Source organism: Porites lutea, chromosome 4, assembly GCF_958299795.1.
Source record: "Porites lutea chromosome 4, jaPorLute2.1, whole genome shotgun sequence".
Taxonomy (NCBI): Eukaryota; Metazoa; Cnidaria; class Anthozoa; order Scleractinia; family Poritidae; genus Porites; species Porites lutea.
The window spans coordinates 8,250,631-8,270,265 of NC_133204.1; the positions used below are offsets into that span (position 1 = coordinate 8,250,631).

Consider the following 19,635-nt stretch of genomic DNA (forward strand, 5'->3'; position numbering starts at 1 on the left):
CATGCGTATAGAGTAGGGATCAGCTTTTTAGGCAATCGGTGTTAGTAATAGGGGGGTGTTCGCCTTGTCCTTTAAGTGGCTACAAAGGTAGCGCGCGATTTGTCCTTTGTTTAAATAATAATTTATTTGTTGAAGGTCCGAGCCATCCAAAGAATGGTCAACATGCAGCCGTGACTGGTACCAAAAGTACCTTGACAGAGGATTGGATGCGTGTTTATTCAACACACCAACTAAAGTAAGCTCAAGGATATTTGAATTGTTTCTGTTGTACCGTCCACGTTTAGTTTTACCGCCTCTTATTATACTCATTTTTTGGTTGTCGTTCTCAGATGTTTGGTGACGCTGTTTGTGGCAATGGCTTCAAAGAAGAAGGTGAAGAGTGTGACTGCGGTACAGTTGAGGTACAGTGAATCTGTATAGTATTTGTTGTAAAAGGCTTATTTCGAATTATCAAAACTAGGCTCCGAGGAAAAGGACCATAAAAAGGCGCTGTGGGAGCGTATATTTGGGCGTCGATGTACTAGGCGTGTGTGAAGTTTTTTTTTATGTGTATTAGGGATGTGTGAGTAGTACAGTAGCGTTGTAGGGGTTGGTTGAGATGTGTGAAGTAGAAGGCGTGGAGTTATATTGGACGTGGATTGGTAAGATAAATAAAAATAAAAGTTGTGAATAATTAATCCCTGAATCTCAATACAATTTCTTTTTTTTATTCCCTCTTACCGTCGAGGCCATGTGTGTAAGTTAATAATTAGAAACTGGCCTATTAGAAACTGAGCCTATATAGACCTAATTCAATGAAATTGCATAGTCATGACATCTCATTTACTAGCCTCTTAAAATTATGAGCCTCGGCCTCATTAGATACCGCGTCCCTCAATCTCGTGGAACCTCGACACTGATGTTATATTGGGTAACGAAGATACAACATGCATTCTTTATTTGCAAGTCAATAGCGTCACCCTCTCGTAACCTTCATAACACGTTAATGTCATAATTGTTTAGGAGTGTGAAAAGTATAGCGAAGGCTGCTGTAATGCTACGACCTGTAAACTTCTTCCTGGTTCTGAATGTGACACCGGCCCTTGTTGTGGGAATTGTAAGGTAAGACTTTGCTTCTAGACTTGTGATACATAATCTTACGTCAATGAACCGCAGTCATAAACAATAAGAGTAACCATAAGATCCAAACGCTACAATCTGAAGCATAAATTTAGTTTGCTCCTTTTCACTGATTGCAGATAAAGGCAAAGGGTACTGTATGCCGACAAAAAGTGAATGAATGTGACTTGCCCGAACAGTGCGACGGAATATCAGAATTGGTAAGCAAGTTTGTCTATTCTAAATATTTCTCAGATTCTCAAACTTCTCAAATTATTCTCTTAAGAAGAAACCCCACGTGATTTTTGGCTTGGTGGCCTATTACTGAATGAAATCACTGGCCTTGGTCCTTAAGTGGAGATACGATCAGTCCATACCAGTGAGAGCTCCACGCCAACACAGTCGACTCCCAATAACTCGAACTGTCGCTAACTTGAACCTCGCGCTAACTCAACCTAAATTGATTTCCCCTAGATTTTCCTCACACATTTACTGTAATTTTTACTCTCGGTAACTTGAACCCCCAATAACTCGAACCTCCCGCTAACTCGAAGTATTTTTTGTTACCCTTCAGATCATTTCTATACAATTGTGCCCCCGATAACTCGAAGGGTGACAATTGAAGAAAAAAAGTGAGCTACATTCCAAAACATATTTCAAAGCGATTGTATATTCTTTGTCTTTACTTGTTTTGTCAGGCCAATTCAAATACAATGTTTAACCATTTTTATTTGCTTCGAACTCCCGATAACTCGAACTTTTTTCGATTTCCCTTGAAGGTTCGAGCTATCTGGAGTCGACTGTGCATGTTGTCGGCAAAAAGCAAGGGAAAACTCTTGCGTGCGCGTCACGTTTTTGACGAAGTGGCTTTCTTCAAATATTGTAGTGTTATCCAATCAAAGCCGAAGCAATTGCACCATTAACTGTAGTCCTCACAAAGCGAACTAGGGTCGGGTGGGTTGCAAAAAAACATCATGAGCTTAAGGGAACTCGTAACTATTCTTTCAAAACAATATGTTGTTATTACAGAACAACCGTTAAGAGCGCTCTTATCGCAAGATGGTTTTATGCAACCTTGCCCAGGCTCGCTGATTAAAACAACTTTCAGTTGAAGTTGGTTCACTAACGGACGAGTTTTTATCCATCAGTGCCCAAGCAATAAATATGTTCAGAATGGCAAGCCATGTGGAAACAACAAGGTCAGAATCCTACTTGGTGTTGTCGTTAACTTTATTATAAAACTTAGAAGTTTTGATTTGTTTGTTCTTCTTTTACAGGGATACTGCTACAACAGTGAATGTCCTTTACATGACGAACAATGTCAAGACTTGTGGGGGCCTGGTATGAACTTTTTGTCTCCCAAGCTTTAAAGCCGGTTGCACCTTTTTTTGTTCAAAACATTGACGTTTGTGTCTAAAACCCTGGTGGCGGCACCCCCTTATTTTACCTAAACGGGGATGTGCCGTTCAACAGGGTGTGGTTTCGGGGTCTTGAGTCTTTAAAAAGGGTATACGATTTCATCAGATCCAGTGATTTTGTTAGAAATAATTATGTTGAGTCCTGAGACTCATCTTGTGAAAAATCATGAGTCCCAGTCTAGAACCATTGAATCTCAGTTCAAAAAAACAAGGAGTTTTAAATTGAAAAAGCTTGGGTCTTTATGTAACCAGGCAGCAAACTCTTTATCACAGTTTACTGAAATTAAAACATAGTCCGTCTGTTTAAACAGCAAAAATGAGGGAACTAAAATATATATGCATCGTTGAACAACAACCACATTAACAGCCACAGAAATCACGCGAACAGAATTTTCTACCAAAACATGCTCAGATCGATCGATCTTTGCGTCCTACGGGACGCATCCATTGAATTATTTTGCGTCTTATGAGATTATGAGTCAGGGACGCAGGACGCGGAGGTAACAAATTCAATGCAGATCAGTGAAAGTGCTGTAAGGCCGAACCTGCGGTTTTTTCCTTATCTGAAAAGTGTAGAGTGATGAACATTTGCAGATGTCAGGGCAAAGGTGGCACATTCTCCTCAGTTTTTTTAAGTCACTGAGTGTTATACCTACACTATTTAGTGTCAAGTCAGTATTCAGCGCCGAATTCTAACCCGTCTTCTGTAGCTCAGAAGTTTGATACCCAACCAGTTTATCTTACCAGTCAGCAAATTAAAGCTTTTTCTTGACTTAATTTTGAGTTGAGGTGTCCGTAATGAGAAAAGCCCTATAAGAGCTGATATCTCATGTTGCTCTCCTCGCGGACTCTTAATTATTTACTTGTTACTTTCATGCAGTCGCCAAGTCCGGTCCAGACAGGTGTTACGCGATAAACGAGAGAGGCAGTGTGCGTGGAAACTGCCATCGACAAGGGAACAATGTGTATTTCAAGTGTGCTCCTGAGTAAGTTTATGTGTTGCAAAACTACTACAACCACCACCACCAACAACAACAACAACAACAATAACAATCTTTATTGTGCTCTTAATACCAAAGAAGCAGTAAAGTAATTTAAAGGAAATAATTGCAAAAAAAGAGAGCACAGCCACTCAGAAAAAGCAAAAGAAGCGCCATTAGCTTTTCGGTCTATCTTGAAAGGACATAAGTACGGCCAAGTCACCTTTCTGGTCAGACTCAATGAAAGACGTATTACCCGTCTCCAACAAAACGTGCGCATTGTATTCGCAGGAATATTGATTACTGTCATATATTCCCTGCAACAATGTTCTTTCTTTGGTACGAAAATTTCACAGGCACTCAAGCGCGGTAGACTTGATTCATCAGCAAAATGATAGTCTTTGTAATAACTTTGTCCGAACGTCAAGCCACGTCCTACGACAATCAAGATGTCGTCGGATGTGGGCTAATTTTATTCAGACAGGATCCGAAAAAACACGGAAATGTTGCCTTGGATATCAATCCCTGTGAGAACATGGGTGCGTGATTAGCCCCTTTAACAGCTGCTCTTCGGAAAATTAGCTCTCGCCTACTTATCGCACAGCTGGTCTTGCTCAAAATTGCATAAAAGGCACCGTTTTCTTTTGCCTTTAAGTTAATCGTTTACTTTGTCTTATGGAGTTTTTTCTTCTAGGGACAAGCTTTGTGGAATGCTTCACTGTACAAACATAGATAATATTGACTTTCCAGTTATTGGCACTGAAAGAAGCAGCTACCCACATTCCATTGGGGGTACGTTATGCAAGTTAGTATCTTTCTGTCTCTTTTGTTTTCTTGTAGTTACACATTTATTCAAAATGGGAACTGTGCTCGAAAATTCGCCACTGGGCGCTGGTTTTAAACAAATCATTTGTTCTATTTCACTTCTACCAACGGTAAAGATTTCGAGAAAAGAGTGATAAAAGAAGTAGCAAACAACAGGCTCGTACTCAATCAGAGTAAGACTAAATAAATGCTGTTTGGTGCTAGGCAGAAACTAGAACACTGTTCAGACCATAAAATACAAGGAAAGAAATTGACAGAGTATCGAGCTTTTGGTACTTAGGGGTTACACTAGATGAGAATCTCTCGTGGAACGAGCTCGTAAAATTGATTTGTAATAAAGTGAGCAACCATCTCGACCTGCTGTTCCGCATACGACGTTACCTTACCCTAAAAGCTGCCAAATGAGTGTATAATTGTTTAGTATAGCCGGTTTTATTACACTGATTCGGTACGGGGTGGGCTGTCAATCGGACGCACTAACAGCTTGCAACGTCTACAAAACAGGGCAGCACACGTAATACGAACGAGGGCAACGACCGAAGAATCATTCAAAATGTTAGGGTGGGTGGACCTGGAAACACAAAGAAAAGCCCGGAAATGTATTTTAGTTTTTAAATGTCTAAATGAATTAGTTCCTCCGTATTTATCGGATTATATTATTAGAAATCGCACTATTCACAATCACTAGACAAGACAAAGCAACGACATTCATCTACCGAACCCCAAGTTAAAGCTAGGAAAAAGCACTTTTAGGTTTTCAGGTGCGGTTCTTATTGATAATTTACCGACATCAATAAAAGAAGCTACGTCGCTTTCCATTTTTAAGAACTTTCTTAGATTTCGTTTTAGCCATTAGTTGTTTCTTATTAATATAATTCTTAGGTAACTTCGATAGTTCTCTTCTTTTTCTTAATCTTAAACAAATTATGATGATGTGTAATTTCCCTTTTGGGCACTTTTTAAGATCCTTTGCAGTGTGCAAAGAAAGTAGTGTCCGATAGCCCGGGGCTAGTGGATTTTGCTATCGGGCTAGGGAACTTTGTTCCTAACTTGCCCAATGGGCAAATGAAATTTTTTGAGGAATTCAAATTACAGAAGAACTGTAGAATCAATTCTGCTCATCAAAATGTTTTTGGGGCTAGTTTAAATGACGTTTGGGCTAGTATATGCTAGCTTTAGCTTGCCCGAATGGCAAGCTTTAAGAATGACTTTCCTTTGCTTTGTACAAAATTTTAAAGTAATTTTTATTATCATGTAGTCATAATTTACGCAGGGCCCCTTTTGATACCAGCCAATGGCTGATAGGGCTACCCTGCCTAATTAAAGTTGACTTGACTTGGCTGTGCGAGACGGTTCTTCCGTTCGGTTTTGCGGGAGCGACGGGAGTATATGCGCACCAACTCGTTTCATGGTTGCGCCTTCCACGCGAAATCCTTCGTGACAGAGAGTTTGTTCGTCGCTCATTGAGGAAGTTGAACTTTTAAAGAACCTTAAGTACGTTTTTTTTTCTGCTCACTTGTAAGAGCCAGTGGGTCGACTTTCTCTTAGGGGGGTTGTTAGTTTAATTTGCCCCTTTGTTTTACTTTTTTATTGGTCTGACTCCATATAACCAGGAGAATAATGGATTATCTCGTCTGAAGTTCGTTCGCTTTGTTTACATTTTATAGAAGTGCTTCTGTAACCCTTGCAAAAGATATGCCTGATCCGGGAGAGACTTTAGAGGGGACAAAATGTGGAGAGAACAAGGTGAGTTGTCGAACAGTTGAGTGACTAGCAACACCGGTGTGCCTTGCAGTTATCTTGAAAAGTCACCTCGGATTTGACCTACAATAAAATGAGCACTAACAGAAGCCAACAGGTACTAAATTTTTTTTCGGCGTCTACTATTCTTAGCGACAAAGTTCCAGGTGCAGACAATTTTTTCGTAGTAGAAAATGACTTTTTACGCCGCCAAACTGTGCTTATGGGAGTTTTCACTGGTTTCGCTGAGGCCATCTGCTGCTTAACAAATCAATGAGGAATTGCACCTTCCTTGTGAGAAGATTATTCATTCTTGCCAAACTTAACTCTCTTTAACGTACTTTTTTATTATCCTCCAGCTCTGTATAGACAGAAAGTGTACAGATATACAAATGTTTAGCTCAGGCCTTAGGCAGTGTCCAAACAACTGCTCCAATGGAAATGGGGTGAGTAACTCTTGTACTGTGATGTATATCGTTCTTAGAAGCGGCTTGCGTGATTCTGGAGTAGAAATACTACTCTTCAAGTTTGAGGGGTCACTATCACATGCTAATCATTCAGTTTAGTTAAAGCTGTTGGTGGTGCCAAGAGATTTTTTCATTTTAAAGTGGTGTTAAGTTTTACAACATTGTCTCTTTTACTGTCCCTAAGACCGCAACTGTAATCTTCAATGCAGCTGTTTATGTTCCTGAATATGATTTGATTACATTCGAATTCCGTAGATTTGCAACAATGAAGCCGAATGTTTCTGCCTTAGCTGCTGGCAAGGCCCAGATTGCAGTGAGTGGGTAGAATGCATTAATCCAACTAAAGCTGGAGGTATGTCACTGAGGTGTACAAAAAAGTGCAAATAGCCTGAGTAGTAGTCGTGGAGGAGGGATATCCACTATATTTCTCACGAACTTGTTACGTAGGCTGAACAGGAAAGGCCATTCGTGACGAATTTCGGCTCCTCTGTATAAAACAGCGTTGAAAATAAGTTAAAAACTGAAAAGGGAAACTTAATTGTTGGAAGAGTAGGTAGCGTCCTCGAGCCTCGCTCATCGCTCGCGATTGTCCCTTTGCCCCTTTTGATACTTTGATAGTTTGCTACTATTGAAAGTAGTTCTTAAAGGTCAGGCTCAGCGATCATCTGTGTCCATTTCTCAAAATTAGTTCTCCTGACGACTAAACAGGAATTAAGAAGTTTTCTCTTTAATTTGTTGTTGTTTTCTTCGTTTGTTTGTTTGTTTGCCAAACAAACAAACAAACAAACATGAAGAAGCAAACCCTTTTTTTTCGCGACAAGTGACATTGACTGGTGAATGTTATTAAAACAACCAAGGGAAAAAGCCGTACGAAATTTTCCTGAAATTCTCTTTCCACATCGCTGTCTGATGAAATTATACCTAGACTACCTGCTCATTTGTACATTTTAGTCGCGAAATGCACGCTAGATCTAGTGAAGAAGCAAACCGTTTAAACCTAGTTGCATTTCATCTTTTATCGAATTCACCATCGCATTATACGCGAAAATACATCTCGTGTACCTCACCTTACGCTCTGCATTGCATTGCATCGCGTTTCATACGCAATACCCTATACGTTGCATCGAACGTACATTGAAGTTGACTGCGTTGTATCCATTCGCATTTATTTTATTCACTATCTTGCACGTGCATCAATTTACCACATTGCTGTGCATAAAGCATCCACTGCGTGTCACTGTACAACCTGAACGTGAGTTTTTGGCGAAAATCTGGTACTGTCTCCATCTGTTAACGTTATGAATGCTTTTAGAGCACCATGCTTAGCCCGCAAATAACCGAAAGCCTAAAGAGTTGTAGAGCATTTTCTGCCATTTAAGGTGTTAAAGTAAATGATTCAGCCGATCATAAAGTTAAAAAAAGTTATTTTCTATAATGTTGCTTAACTCTAAATGCGATAAAGTTATAACTTATCAGCCATACTTAAGCTAAAATGGAAAAGTACAGGTGCACTTGAAGGGGGTGTTTTTGAATGACGTGAGAGCAGGCGCATTACAACGTGGTATACACCTATTTCAATACAGGTTGCTTTGGGAATCGTACTTTGGTCTGCGAAAGCCATTGTTTGGTTGTCACTCAAGCAACGCATTTCACTGTATTCTGTGTTTCAGTGACCAAATCCCAAAGCAACTTTTATTGAAATAGATGTATGTCAGCGATAGAACCTCTCGTCGTTACACTTGCATTTATCTTACTCAGCAAGTTTCTCCTGACGCCAAACGGATGTGCTATAGCTTTTATTTAAATGACTTCTGGCGTTTCACAATAGACTCCAAAGTGATAGCCAACTGGCCGTCAAGTTGCGAAGGACTACAAAAACTACTCCTAAGTAGCTTTTCATTTCATTTGCAATTCTATTGATTAACCGAAGCGTTGATTTCGGAAAGAAAATTTAAGGGATTGGCTTTTAGTCAGTATATGATGCTTTTTTCAGAGGGAGAAAAGATTTAGAGAGGCTTGGTTGACATGGTATTATTTCTGTTTGATTACGTGGAACAAAGACCATGTTTTCAAAATATCTGTTGACCCGCAAAAAAGGTCATCTTGTATCAATTCAACTGCTAAGGATTTCTATCATAGGCGTAAAAGTTAGACGCTTTGCCTGCATGTAGCTCCACTATTAGCATATGTTATGATATCGCCTTTTTTAATATGAACGTTTACCTGTAGACCCAAGGTTGCTCTTCAAGGTATAACTTTTCCGAGCGAGCATCCTGAGTGATAAACCTGTCAGCATTTAAAATAATCATATCATTTTTTTCAAGTTCCAAAGCTTAGCACAGCTGATAAATATAACTGACCTAAAGCATTCTAAACTCAGGTTTTACATTTCCCATTTGATTCACTTCATTCAAATATTGTCTTAATTTTGATTTGAGTACTATAAATTATGAAAAGATAAATTAAAACTAACTAGTCTGTGATGTTTTTCTTCGACACCCGACATGTACCAACCATACCTATGCCCTGCATGTAAACCACTCCTCCCCACTACGTACAGGTCACGACACAGTCTCGTCTATAGTCACTACTACTACAGCAAACGTCACAGAGGTCCCAGGTAAGACTTGACAAATGACTCTTTTGCTGTTTTACTAACCTTGCTCACACGACTGGCCTTATTTTTGTCGTCACGCAACACCCATTTAAAATCTCGTCGCACGTTCCATGCTCCTCAACTTGAATTGATTATTACGAATCCCCCATAATGCACTCTGTTTGCCGTCAAAATTTTGCATAAGCTATTGTTTTCCATTGCTCATGGGAATATGCTGACCTCCCAGGGGAATCGCAAACACTACGATCAAACCCCGTTAATACGGACACTGAGGGGGGTCACAGAAAGTACCCGTATGAGCGGTGTGTCCGTATAAAGCGGGTTGAATTAAGAGAACATGTAAGGGCTTTCTTTCCCCAGGGACAAAGCAAACTGTCCGTTATAGTGAGGTGTCCGTATTAAGCGGGTGTCCGTAAAGCGGGATTTCACTCTAGTTTATTCAAAATTTTGGAGGCAAAACGAGTGTATGATGGGGGATTCGATAATACCAGATAAGCCCAAGGGTGATTCGATTGACCTTATTCTACAAGTTACACATACTGCAAAAGTATCGACTATATGACAGATTATAGCTCCATCAAATCTTCACCTACAATTCCCTCTACCTTCGGAACAGGTATGTGTCAGCAACCATCTCCTAACTGGTCTGACCTGTTTTTGACAAAAATGCGAACGTACGTCAACTGGCAATAAACCCATAAAACAAGATAACATTTTTCGGAACCCAAAGTGCACGTAGTGTGTGACGTATTCTCAGAGCTCTTGCCTACCTGGAACAAGCCAGTCGATATCAAAACAATGTTGTGTGATGACCAAGATAGGCGTCGTGTGATGAAAACCGTGCGTGTAAATTAAATTAATTTTAAATGCTTTGCACAATTTAATTGTGTGGTGGCTCGTGGCTTTCTGTTGACGTTAATGCTTTAATGATGCACTTTTACAGACGTTATTGCTTTTAGTAGTAATGTTAAAAGCATAAGCACAAAAACGTTGAACCTCTCGTTGTTTCCCGCCCAATCACTCCTCTAGTTTAGCTCCTGGAAGAGATCTTAGTCAATAACACAATCAAAAAGCTACAGTGAAGCAATAAGGAAAGGTTTTTATATTTATAAGGATACTCAAAACAGGGGAAGGTTAAGTTTTAAGCAGTTACAGCACTTTGAAGCCATTTTCTTATTTTCTTGGGGACTATCTAACGTTCACACCATTCGTAGAGTCCTTCAAGGAGGTTTCATTAGCTATGCTAATTGATGCTAACACTAAAGTCAGCTAACGTTCTACATTTTACGCATTGCAAGTTCTCTAAACACGCTTGGACAAACCATAGGCCAGTACATGTCTCCTTGTTTGCATGCGTTCTATTAACTGTGAAATGAAATACCCAGTTTAAGTAACGTTTGAACGAATTTTCTACCTTGTAACACTTGAAAATCCAACTAAAGTTATTAATCTACTACTAAAGTAACTATTGAGTGCATGAACCAACAGATATAACATTACGAAACTTTCAATTTTTTTTCAACTACTAATGCGTCTGGTTCTTGTAATTGTTTTCTCTGAATACACCCATTGTTGACTAAGTATCTCGTCAGTTTACTTACAGCATACCTGTACTTTTACAGTGTATACCATTTGACGGTTCACCACTCTTTAATTCTTTAAGAAAATGGAAAACGAAAATCCAAACGCTGTTAGCTGTCATTTAATCATCATGTAATTTTTCTCAAGTTTAAAAATTTTATTATCGCTTTGCGCCTGCGTGCAAATGCCAAATGTGCAACCTATACTAGTCTCCAGTTCTGTCCCTCTCTCTTTTTGTCACGCAACGCCAGTAGAAAGTGGCGAGAGACGCTTGTGTGCGTATGGCGGCGTTGCGTGACTGAGAGAGTGGGGGACAGAGCTGGAACACAAAGCGATGCACAAAATTGGATAAAAATGTCCTGTAACGCTACGTAAAGGCTCGCCAACGGCGCAACAAAACTGCAACTGAAAATTGTCTACTGTCAAGAGGCCTTTTTATCCGTGATTGTTTTTTTTATGTCGCTGGCCGTTCCCGCATTATATATGTAATTTGTCAAGTTTCAATACAGTTGTAATAGGACAGTTGCAGTGGCACCATTTATTATGCTTTGCAGCAGCAATTTCGTACCGTAAATGATCTAATGGACTCCAGGGGCGTCTATTTTATTATAGGAGCCCAAAAGGAGGCGTTTAATAGATAGGAGGTGTTTGTTCTTACAACTGTAACAAACTCCACAAAAGAATATGCTTTAGGCGAATATATCACTACAGTTTGTAAATAGCAGACTATCCAGTCCATCCATAGGTACTTCAAGACCGTTTAGAGTAAGCCAGTATCTTTACTTTGAACTAGTTTGACATTGAACAATATGCAATGCGCCAACTCTCATAATTCAAACGAAACTGGATAAATCGAAAAATGTTGCTCTATTTTGCTATTTCCTTGTATTGTCTTGCGGGGCGTCTAATACAAACTTAAAAGCGTAGACGGTGGGGCGTTTCTTTGAGAAAGGGCGTCTATTAGATTATTTACGGTATAGAAGTTTTTCCACCCCTCGTCGTTAAATAAGGAGCATTCTGCGTCTCGTGCTATGTGGCTATGTTGTAGTGTGTTGCTCGGTACTGAAAATTTTGCTAACTCGTCACTCACTGGACTTATCATATCCTAAGGACCCAAAGATCCAAAAACTGATGATGATGATGATGGCAAAGGAAGTAATTTGGCAGGAATCTTGGTTGGTGTATTTATTACTATCATCCTGATAATTGGAGCTGTTTTCGCTATATATTATCGAAAAAAATTGTTGCAGAAGTGGCGAGAATATCATCAGAAGCCACATGGCGCTAAGAGGTAACAAACATTCAACTGATCATTTATCTATTAATTTATCGGTTACAAGTTTTTTTATTATTCCGTCGAATAAAGTTATATCGACATTCAAAATTTCTAATCGATTAGCCGAACAGGTCGAAGTAAGTAAGCGTTCCGTGCTAACGGTGATGAGGAAGTGTAGAAGGAAAGGAAAAGAAAAGGATGTTTTTCTGCATGAAGTAACCCTTTTAAGACCGATATCCACATTCCAGTTCCTTAGACTTGCCTCCCTCATTTTTGTCAAGAATTAGTCGAGAGATTTTGTTTTAAGATCAAAGAGATTTTTTTTTTTTACGTGATTATTTTAATGATTCTCTCCCCATACCCTTTTCTATCGATTATGTAAGTGTTATTGCGACGAGAAAATTGATGTCGATCGCTATTGGGTTGGGGGGTACTGCTGTATACTTTCCCTCTCCCCTGCCCCCTGCTGTATACTTTCCCTCTCCCCTACCCCCCCCCCCCTCTCCTTTCCTTTCCCCCTTTCCCCATCAACCCTCTGCTTTTATTATACTCTCTCACAACTTCGTGTCTTAATTAGACGAGTCGAATAAGGATCAGCACTTCGTAAAACAAAATTATTTCATTTGTCTAACAAGAACAGGTGCGGTGTATCAAGTGTGCAACACGAGGCGTAGACCAAACTGCCAGTTTTTTTGGACGGCCACGTACGAAACTCCTGTACATTTGCACATTCTCAGGGTCCAAGAAAACTGCAGCTAACACCATTGCTGTGTTTTATCAGTTTTCAGAGACCCATTCTGAAATGTTTCTCTCTTATTTAATACCCCTCTCCTTTGTTTTGTATGGAAAAAATGAATGTAAGACCTGGTCACTATTGAAACTACAGTGACTACAATAGTGACCTGATGGTTCTAAAGCAATGAATAGGTGCATTAAATCGCTATTTCTTTTCATTATTTTTAAGAAGGTCTCAAGCTCAGCATTTTTTGTTTCGCTGTTTCTTATTCATAAATATTCAAAATTCTCGTTAGGTACAAAGGTGTTTCCACTGGATCTCCCAAACAAAGAGGAGCGCGTAATGGGACCGACGTAGAGGCCTCTAAACCGAGGCCCAATATATCAGGACCCACTCTTAACAGCACCACAAGAAAAAATGATCCTGATGTTGCTATAACTACAAATCCACTGGGCTCGACAAAGTTTACGAATGGTTACAATAAACTGGATCAACCAGTATCACAGCCTCGACTAGCTTTTAAACCTACTCCACTTAAACCTGGAAAACCGGAAGCTGAAAAGGTGGACACAACGGATTATCCAGCGCCAAAGCTTCGAAATCGAGAGTGGCCCCCAAAGAATGACAAGAAAGCTTCCTTAAATCGCGTCTCCAGTCCCCCATTGGTAGGAGAACCAGTTAAACCTTTTAAACCTGTTCCAGTGAGGCCTCCTCGACCAGAGAGCCACGCAGGAATCCTAGAGAAACCAGCTGTCCCCCCTCCCCCTGTTAAGAGGCCACAATCACAATGGCCTGGTGAACAGAAGAAGGACACATCGGTTGTGGGTAGTCAACCAAAAGTACCAAAACGGCCATCAGAGGAGAGGCCATCTTCGTTGCCTCTTAAGCCGTCTGACATTAAAAAAGGAGGACTTCCTGCAGGCAACAACCCCTCTCTTGTGAGTCAACCAAAAGTTTCTCCTGGGCCCCCCACAACTGGCAGCGGTGCGAAAGTAACAAAACAGCCATTAGAGGAAGGGCCGTCTTCCTTGCCTCTTAAACCCTCGGACATTAAAAAGGCAGGACTGGCCTCAGGCAACAAAAAGCCCTCGTCTTTTTCTGCGGCAGACAATAAACCTGCTCCTGGTAGACAAACAAATGTTCTCTCTAAGCCCGTCACAAGAACTGACGACAAATTTCCGAAACGGCCATCGGAGGAGAGGCCATCATCCCTGCCTCTTAAGCCCTCTGACATAAAGAAAGCGGGACTCGCGGACAACAACAAGCCTTCGTCTCTTTCTGGGGCAGTCAATAAACCTGCTTCTGGTAGGCAATCCAATGTTCTTCCTAAGCCCGCAACAAGAAGTACTGGCGAGAAATTTCCGAAACGGCCATCGGAGGAGAGGCCATCGTCCTTGCCTCTTAAGCCTTCTGATATTAAAAAAGCGGGACTTGCGGACAACAAAAAGCCTTCGTCTTTTTCTGCGGCTGATAATAAACCTAAGAAAGTTCCGCTCAAACCACCCGGACCAGTCCCTCCGCGACCAGGGTCAAGACCTACGTGACTTGAACACTTATACCGTAGGTAGGGCTGTATTTAATAGACGGTACAACCCTGTACATTAAACTAGGGCGTGTTAGTCCCTGGCATGTAAGAGTGGTATTTAAATTTCGTCAGCACGCTCCTTTTCTTATCTGGTCCCAGTTGCTAAAAGTTAAATAGTGCTATTTATTGGATAAACCCTCTTTCCTTGAAAAACATAAATCGTGGGTTTCCCACACTTAACGGATAGCTATTCGTGCGGTTTATAGCACTATACAACATTTGATCAACTGGGCACCTACGTTAAATGTTTATTTAAAAAAAGGGCATTTCTCGCAAAAGAGATGCGTATCGAAATAAGAGTTAACAAATGAAATAAAGAAAAAATTAATGCCGTTTTCAAGCAGCTCACTGAGAAGTGACAAAAAATATCCTTATCAAAGTACATTTTGCTCGATATAGTGTTTTTACATGTCGTCACGGCGGCTATATTAGTGTCCCAAAAGAATGAAACGGCGGCCATGTTAGTGTTCGAAACCATTCCTCTGGGTGTTGAACTCTTTTCTTATGCAAACGCTTTCTTTTGTTCCAATAAATTTGTATAGATGCTGGCCACATGAGTGAAAACACTCTATAATGATACCCAATGTATAAAATCAATGTGATCTCGACCTCGTAATATGAAGATCTCTCCTTGCTTTCTGGAAAATATTCCAATAAAATGATGATTGGATTAACATTTTAACGCGACTCAGTTAAACAGCGGCTTGACGTTCCATTTTTGAACAGTTCTCAAACAAGTTCTACAGTAGTCTTAATTTATTGCCGGCGTCCATATAAGTCTTTCACCCAAAAGCCCCTACAACATAGAATAAATTGCTTATTTTCTTATTGCGTTAAATAAACTTTTTACAATTAGTTTTAATACTTGTTAACTTGTTAATGTGTCTGTGATTCCAACGTATCATTTCTGAATTCAGCTGGGAGTGGATTTAACGAGATTGAATCGTGTTTTGTATTATTTAAATGGCAATGGCGTTGAGAAATTTATTTTGTTACTTCTCTTTATGAAGAATAAGACTTAAAGTTGCTAAGATTTTGCGTCGCTGTTGCTAGAAAACAAACAGTTATCAAAATTACTAGAATAAGATGTAAATTTATCATGTAGTTATGATAGGAATTAAACTACTGCTTTTGAACTTTGTAGATTTCTATTCAAACATTTCTCAAGCCGAAAACTTAAATGACCATAATTTATTATGACAGGGAGGATCGGCAAAATCCATACTGATCCATATGGATCAGTATGATGATATCGTGTGAAACTGCCTAACCACCCCTTCCGTAACCCAACGTTAATAATCTTCTCAGTTAGAGCAAAATGTTAGGCTAGGGGAGGAGTAGTTTGGCAATTTCCCAAAATTTTATGCCCAACCGTACATGGCTTCTAAAGATTTAATAACCCTACCCTTGGAGGACCTCCCAAAATGACTAAGCCTTCACTTTCCGCTGTCACCCCCCTCATGTTGACGTGCTCTTTTCCTAATCGTCCTGATGACATCACCCGCCCAATTATGTCGACTAGGGACGAAGTATTTTCCTCAAATTTTCCATCCCAGGACTCGTCTGCTTCTCCTTTTCTGTATTGGGCTTTAGTGGTCTGATATTTTCTATCCTAAGTGTATAGCTACTGTTATACTGAGAACTATTAAACCGAGAAATAGAACCTATTGTAGCATTGTTGAGGCCATTCCAACATGCCCACCCCAATGAACAAACCACACTTACGCAGATTTCTGTACGCAACTAAGCAGCATCACTTACGCCCTCCACGACCAGAAACAACATTCGAGTGGTCAGCACAGCACCAGCAGTCTTTCGACGAAGACAAAACTCTTGCTGCCTCCATCATGCCTACGTCAAGTGCATGCCCCTGTCAGCTTTACTACAGCCCAACAAAATCCTCCCTGACAACACCCTCGACAAGTATTCCTTGCAGCCCATGGCGTACAGCTCCAAAAGCCTCACCCCCACTGGGAGACGAAACGCACAAATTCCAAAGAAATTTCGTGCTATCAAGCTTGAACAATGGCTGCCCGGCGAACCAGATGTCACGGTTCACACAGACCACCAACACTTCAATTCATTTTCCACAGGGACCTGGTAGCCTCCCCAAGCACATTCAAAGAGATAATGCTCTTCCTACAACGCTGCAACTCTGCTGCCGTCTACAAACGAGGCTCGTCCCTACACTTTCCAGCGACCTGACACTCTTCACTTGTTCATAACACATATTGCCAAGCTGGACTCAACATCACCAAGGTCCAAAGCCTTATACCCGGACATGTAGGTGCTTGAGTACAACATAACACATGGTAGGGCGCCAACAAAGGATCACTTACTAGCCCGGCTCCTGTTATTCTGGAATTTTGAGACGAGCTCAGCGTCGCGGATGGACCTCTTAATCATCAGGTCAGCCCGGGCAAACGTGCGATTAAACATATGGCGCAAGATCCATCAATCTCGCAGTGGTTGTGAGTACTTCCTTTCTTTTTGCTCGAGACGCAGTTTTCGGATCCAACATCTGAAATTTATCAAAGCTCTTAGTTACTCCTGCTCGCTACGGAAAACAAGCCCGCGCGGAAGCTATGCCTCCTCACCCTAACGCGACAAGACCTTGAGAATCTGTCCCAGAAGACATCTCTGGGCTCGAAAACACATACTATCACATCACAATTGACAACTACAGCTAGCGATTTCTACGCACTGAAACAGCTCTCCCACACCCAATCTCCCTGTGATTAACAGCACCATAGTTCACCTTGCCATCCACGGCATTCCATTTCGTTGCCTCGTGGATAATGGTCCAATGTGCATCTCAATCACACGTCCCTACAAGCAGTTTGCCAGCACATAAAGTTTCGAATACATCCCTCCCTCCCCCTACTGGTCCCGCAACTGTCGCGGCCGCTTATCAAGTAGTCTGAGGACATGTACCTGGCGATTCTTGACATACACAACACCCTTCCCCGTGGCCACACCTCTTTACCCTCACAGCGACTAATGGGTAAACGTGCCCATTCCACCATACCTGTACAAACAGACCTGCTCACGCCTAAAACTTCGTCCCCCACCCGTCCCCGCGTGATAATTTTCAGCAGAGCCGCAGGAAACGTTCAGCACGACAAACACAGGCAACCGTTCTGCAGTCAACTTAGCTTCGCGCTGCAGCGCTATCACAAGATAGACCCCAGCAACCGGCTTACACCCTCAACTATTACCAGTAGCTACAATTTCACATCCTAGACCTGATCTCACAGCCCCAGTTAATATTGAGCTTCAAGCGCCGACTCGACCACTACAGGAGACTATACCCCAGAAGAAGTTGCCAGATTCTCCTGCAGCGAGCACTCCTGACCCGCTTTGCATCAGTAGATTTCGGAAAGCACTCCGAAGACCACAAAAAATAGAAAACATTCACTTTCATAAGCGATGAAGAACCTCTCAGTGTCAACTTGCTTGTGTGTTAAAAAGACACATTGAACTCCGCGACCAGAGGGAATTGTATCGTTCATTGTATTGTCCAGCAAAGCAACTCTTAGGTTTGATAAAAGTAGGAACTTAACATTTTATATAAACTGACTATTAGCATGTGTGTAGCCTACGGCCATACGTTTCTTTGCTGTACGCGTGAAGCACAGAAAATTGGAGACGTCTGCAGGCAGGCTACCTCTGGCGACAATATTCGTGCAATGGTTGCCACTAGAATGGATACCTTCCAATATCAGGTTGCCAACTTCACGTAAAAATGTGTGAAGAAGGTCGTAACTTAAAGCATTGGTTAAAAAGGAAGAAAACAGAGTATGCAAGGCTTATCTAGGCTTGAACGCGCGCATCATTTGATTTATAACGCAAATTCTTATAACCACTACACCATCAAGCTGTGCTAACTGCATCGGTTGTTTTGGCGTGGTCTACATGGCCTTAGTCATGACATTATTTGAAAGCTAACCGATTTTAAAACAGTGGCAAGGTGCGATCGCTTGACTTCGATGCTAAGCCCTGAACGCAACTCTTGGGTTTCCTTGCTTAACCGGAACTTTCCAATTTTTTCACCCTTAAGCTTTTCTGAATAAATGTTCTTTACAAGGGGTATTGTGTTGTCTAATAATCACGAGATGTGCAACATGAGTTTGGGGTATCCATCCCAGTCACTACCTCTGTGTAACTTTAAAATTGTGCTGCGCGTATAACTCAGAGATCTTCTACTTGACAGCTTAATTCGGCACGGATACCTTTCTCAATGCTATCATCATTGGCAACGAGGAAACGTGACCCACAATACCATTTTTGTAAATGCTGTTATTTCATTTCCGAATTGCGAACGATCAAACGTGATAACTGTTCAAACGGTATGTCTTTTCTTCTTAAAATGTTTTTGAAAGGCACAAATTGTAATTTTCAAGAGATTCAATCTGGCGAGATACTATTGCGATTCCATGAAAATTGTTCGTCTTTATTATTCGAGGCTGATACCAAATTATAGTTTTCTCGTTTACTTTTAAGCAGGTCTCTTTAGCTTTAAAAATAGTATTGAGACGATGGTTCATCATTGCTAGGTCAAATCATCCTGGTTTTCGTTTCGTCTGCTTCTTGCTTTGTAGTGGAGTGACAACCTTCCGCTGAGCACCGCTTTTATGAACATCATCTCTGCTGGGCATCCTCCAAACCTCTTTCCTCGACCCGACATTGTCGTTATAACAGCTGCAGGATAACCCAGGAACTTTCCAGTCACAGCCATGCCACTCCAAGTCTTCATCAGTATTTACGTATGCATTGGTTTTCTTTTCAGCAGTGCCTTGGTTCTCGAGTTTGTATTGAATGCAAGACTTTCCTTTGCAGGAACACCAACCAAGCTTAACATGACAGTCGTCGTCGCTGCGACAGCCCGCTGCAGCCAGGGTGCACTCGAACTCTGGAGACTGCTTCGAGGAGCCTCTGGTGTAGTCAAATTTCTGTAACGAAACGTCTCCACTTTCTTTGAAACGACAGCCGTAATTCAGGTAGCCGAGGTAGTAGTACTGTAAGTTTACCGCTCTGATATAGTTGTCTGAACCGGTCTGGAAACGACTTTGCAGAATGTCCCACAGAGACCTAAAGTTATGCCCAACAGACGCTTCGGTTTCGTTGGCTTCGTTCAAAAATTCCTCCATCAGTTTTTCTGTCCTCTTTGTTCTCAGAGCGTTTCGAGTTTTCTTGGACCCTCCTCTAATGACGAGTTTATCTTCAGTGTTCATCTTGGTCACATTTGCTATTTCGCTTTTGGTGACATTTGCACATATGTCGACGCCGACCTTTGCAACGTTCGTTGGACC

The 19,635-nt window shown here is 41.2% G+C and overlaps 1 protein-coding gene across 1 annotated transcript; it reads left to right on the forward strand.

The window, feature by feature from the left end:
* Nucleotides 1-75: 75 nt before the first annotated feature.
* LOC140935637 (uncharacterized) lies at nucleotides 76-15,466 on the forward strand. The gene is made up of 13 exons (XM_073385209.1): nucleotides 76-235; nucleotides 330-401; nucleotides 1,003-1,101; nucleotides 1,239-1,319; nucleotides 2,247-2,297; nucleotides 2,376-2,439; nucleotides 3,397-3,502; nucleotides 4,191-4,301; nucleotides 5,989-6,067; nucleotides 6,421-6,507; nucleotides 6,784-6,880; nucleotides 11,837-12,017; nucleotides 13,034-15,466. The coding sequence occupies exons 2-13, from the start codon at nucleotides 330-332 to the stop codon at nucleotides 14,280-14,282; spliced, it is 2,277 nt and encodes a 758-aa protein (XP_073241310.1). The 5' UTR covers nucleotides 76-235; the 3' UTR covers nucleotides 14,283-15,466.
* The last annotated feature ends 4,169 nt before the right edge of the window (nucleotides 15,467-19,635 follow it).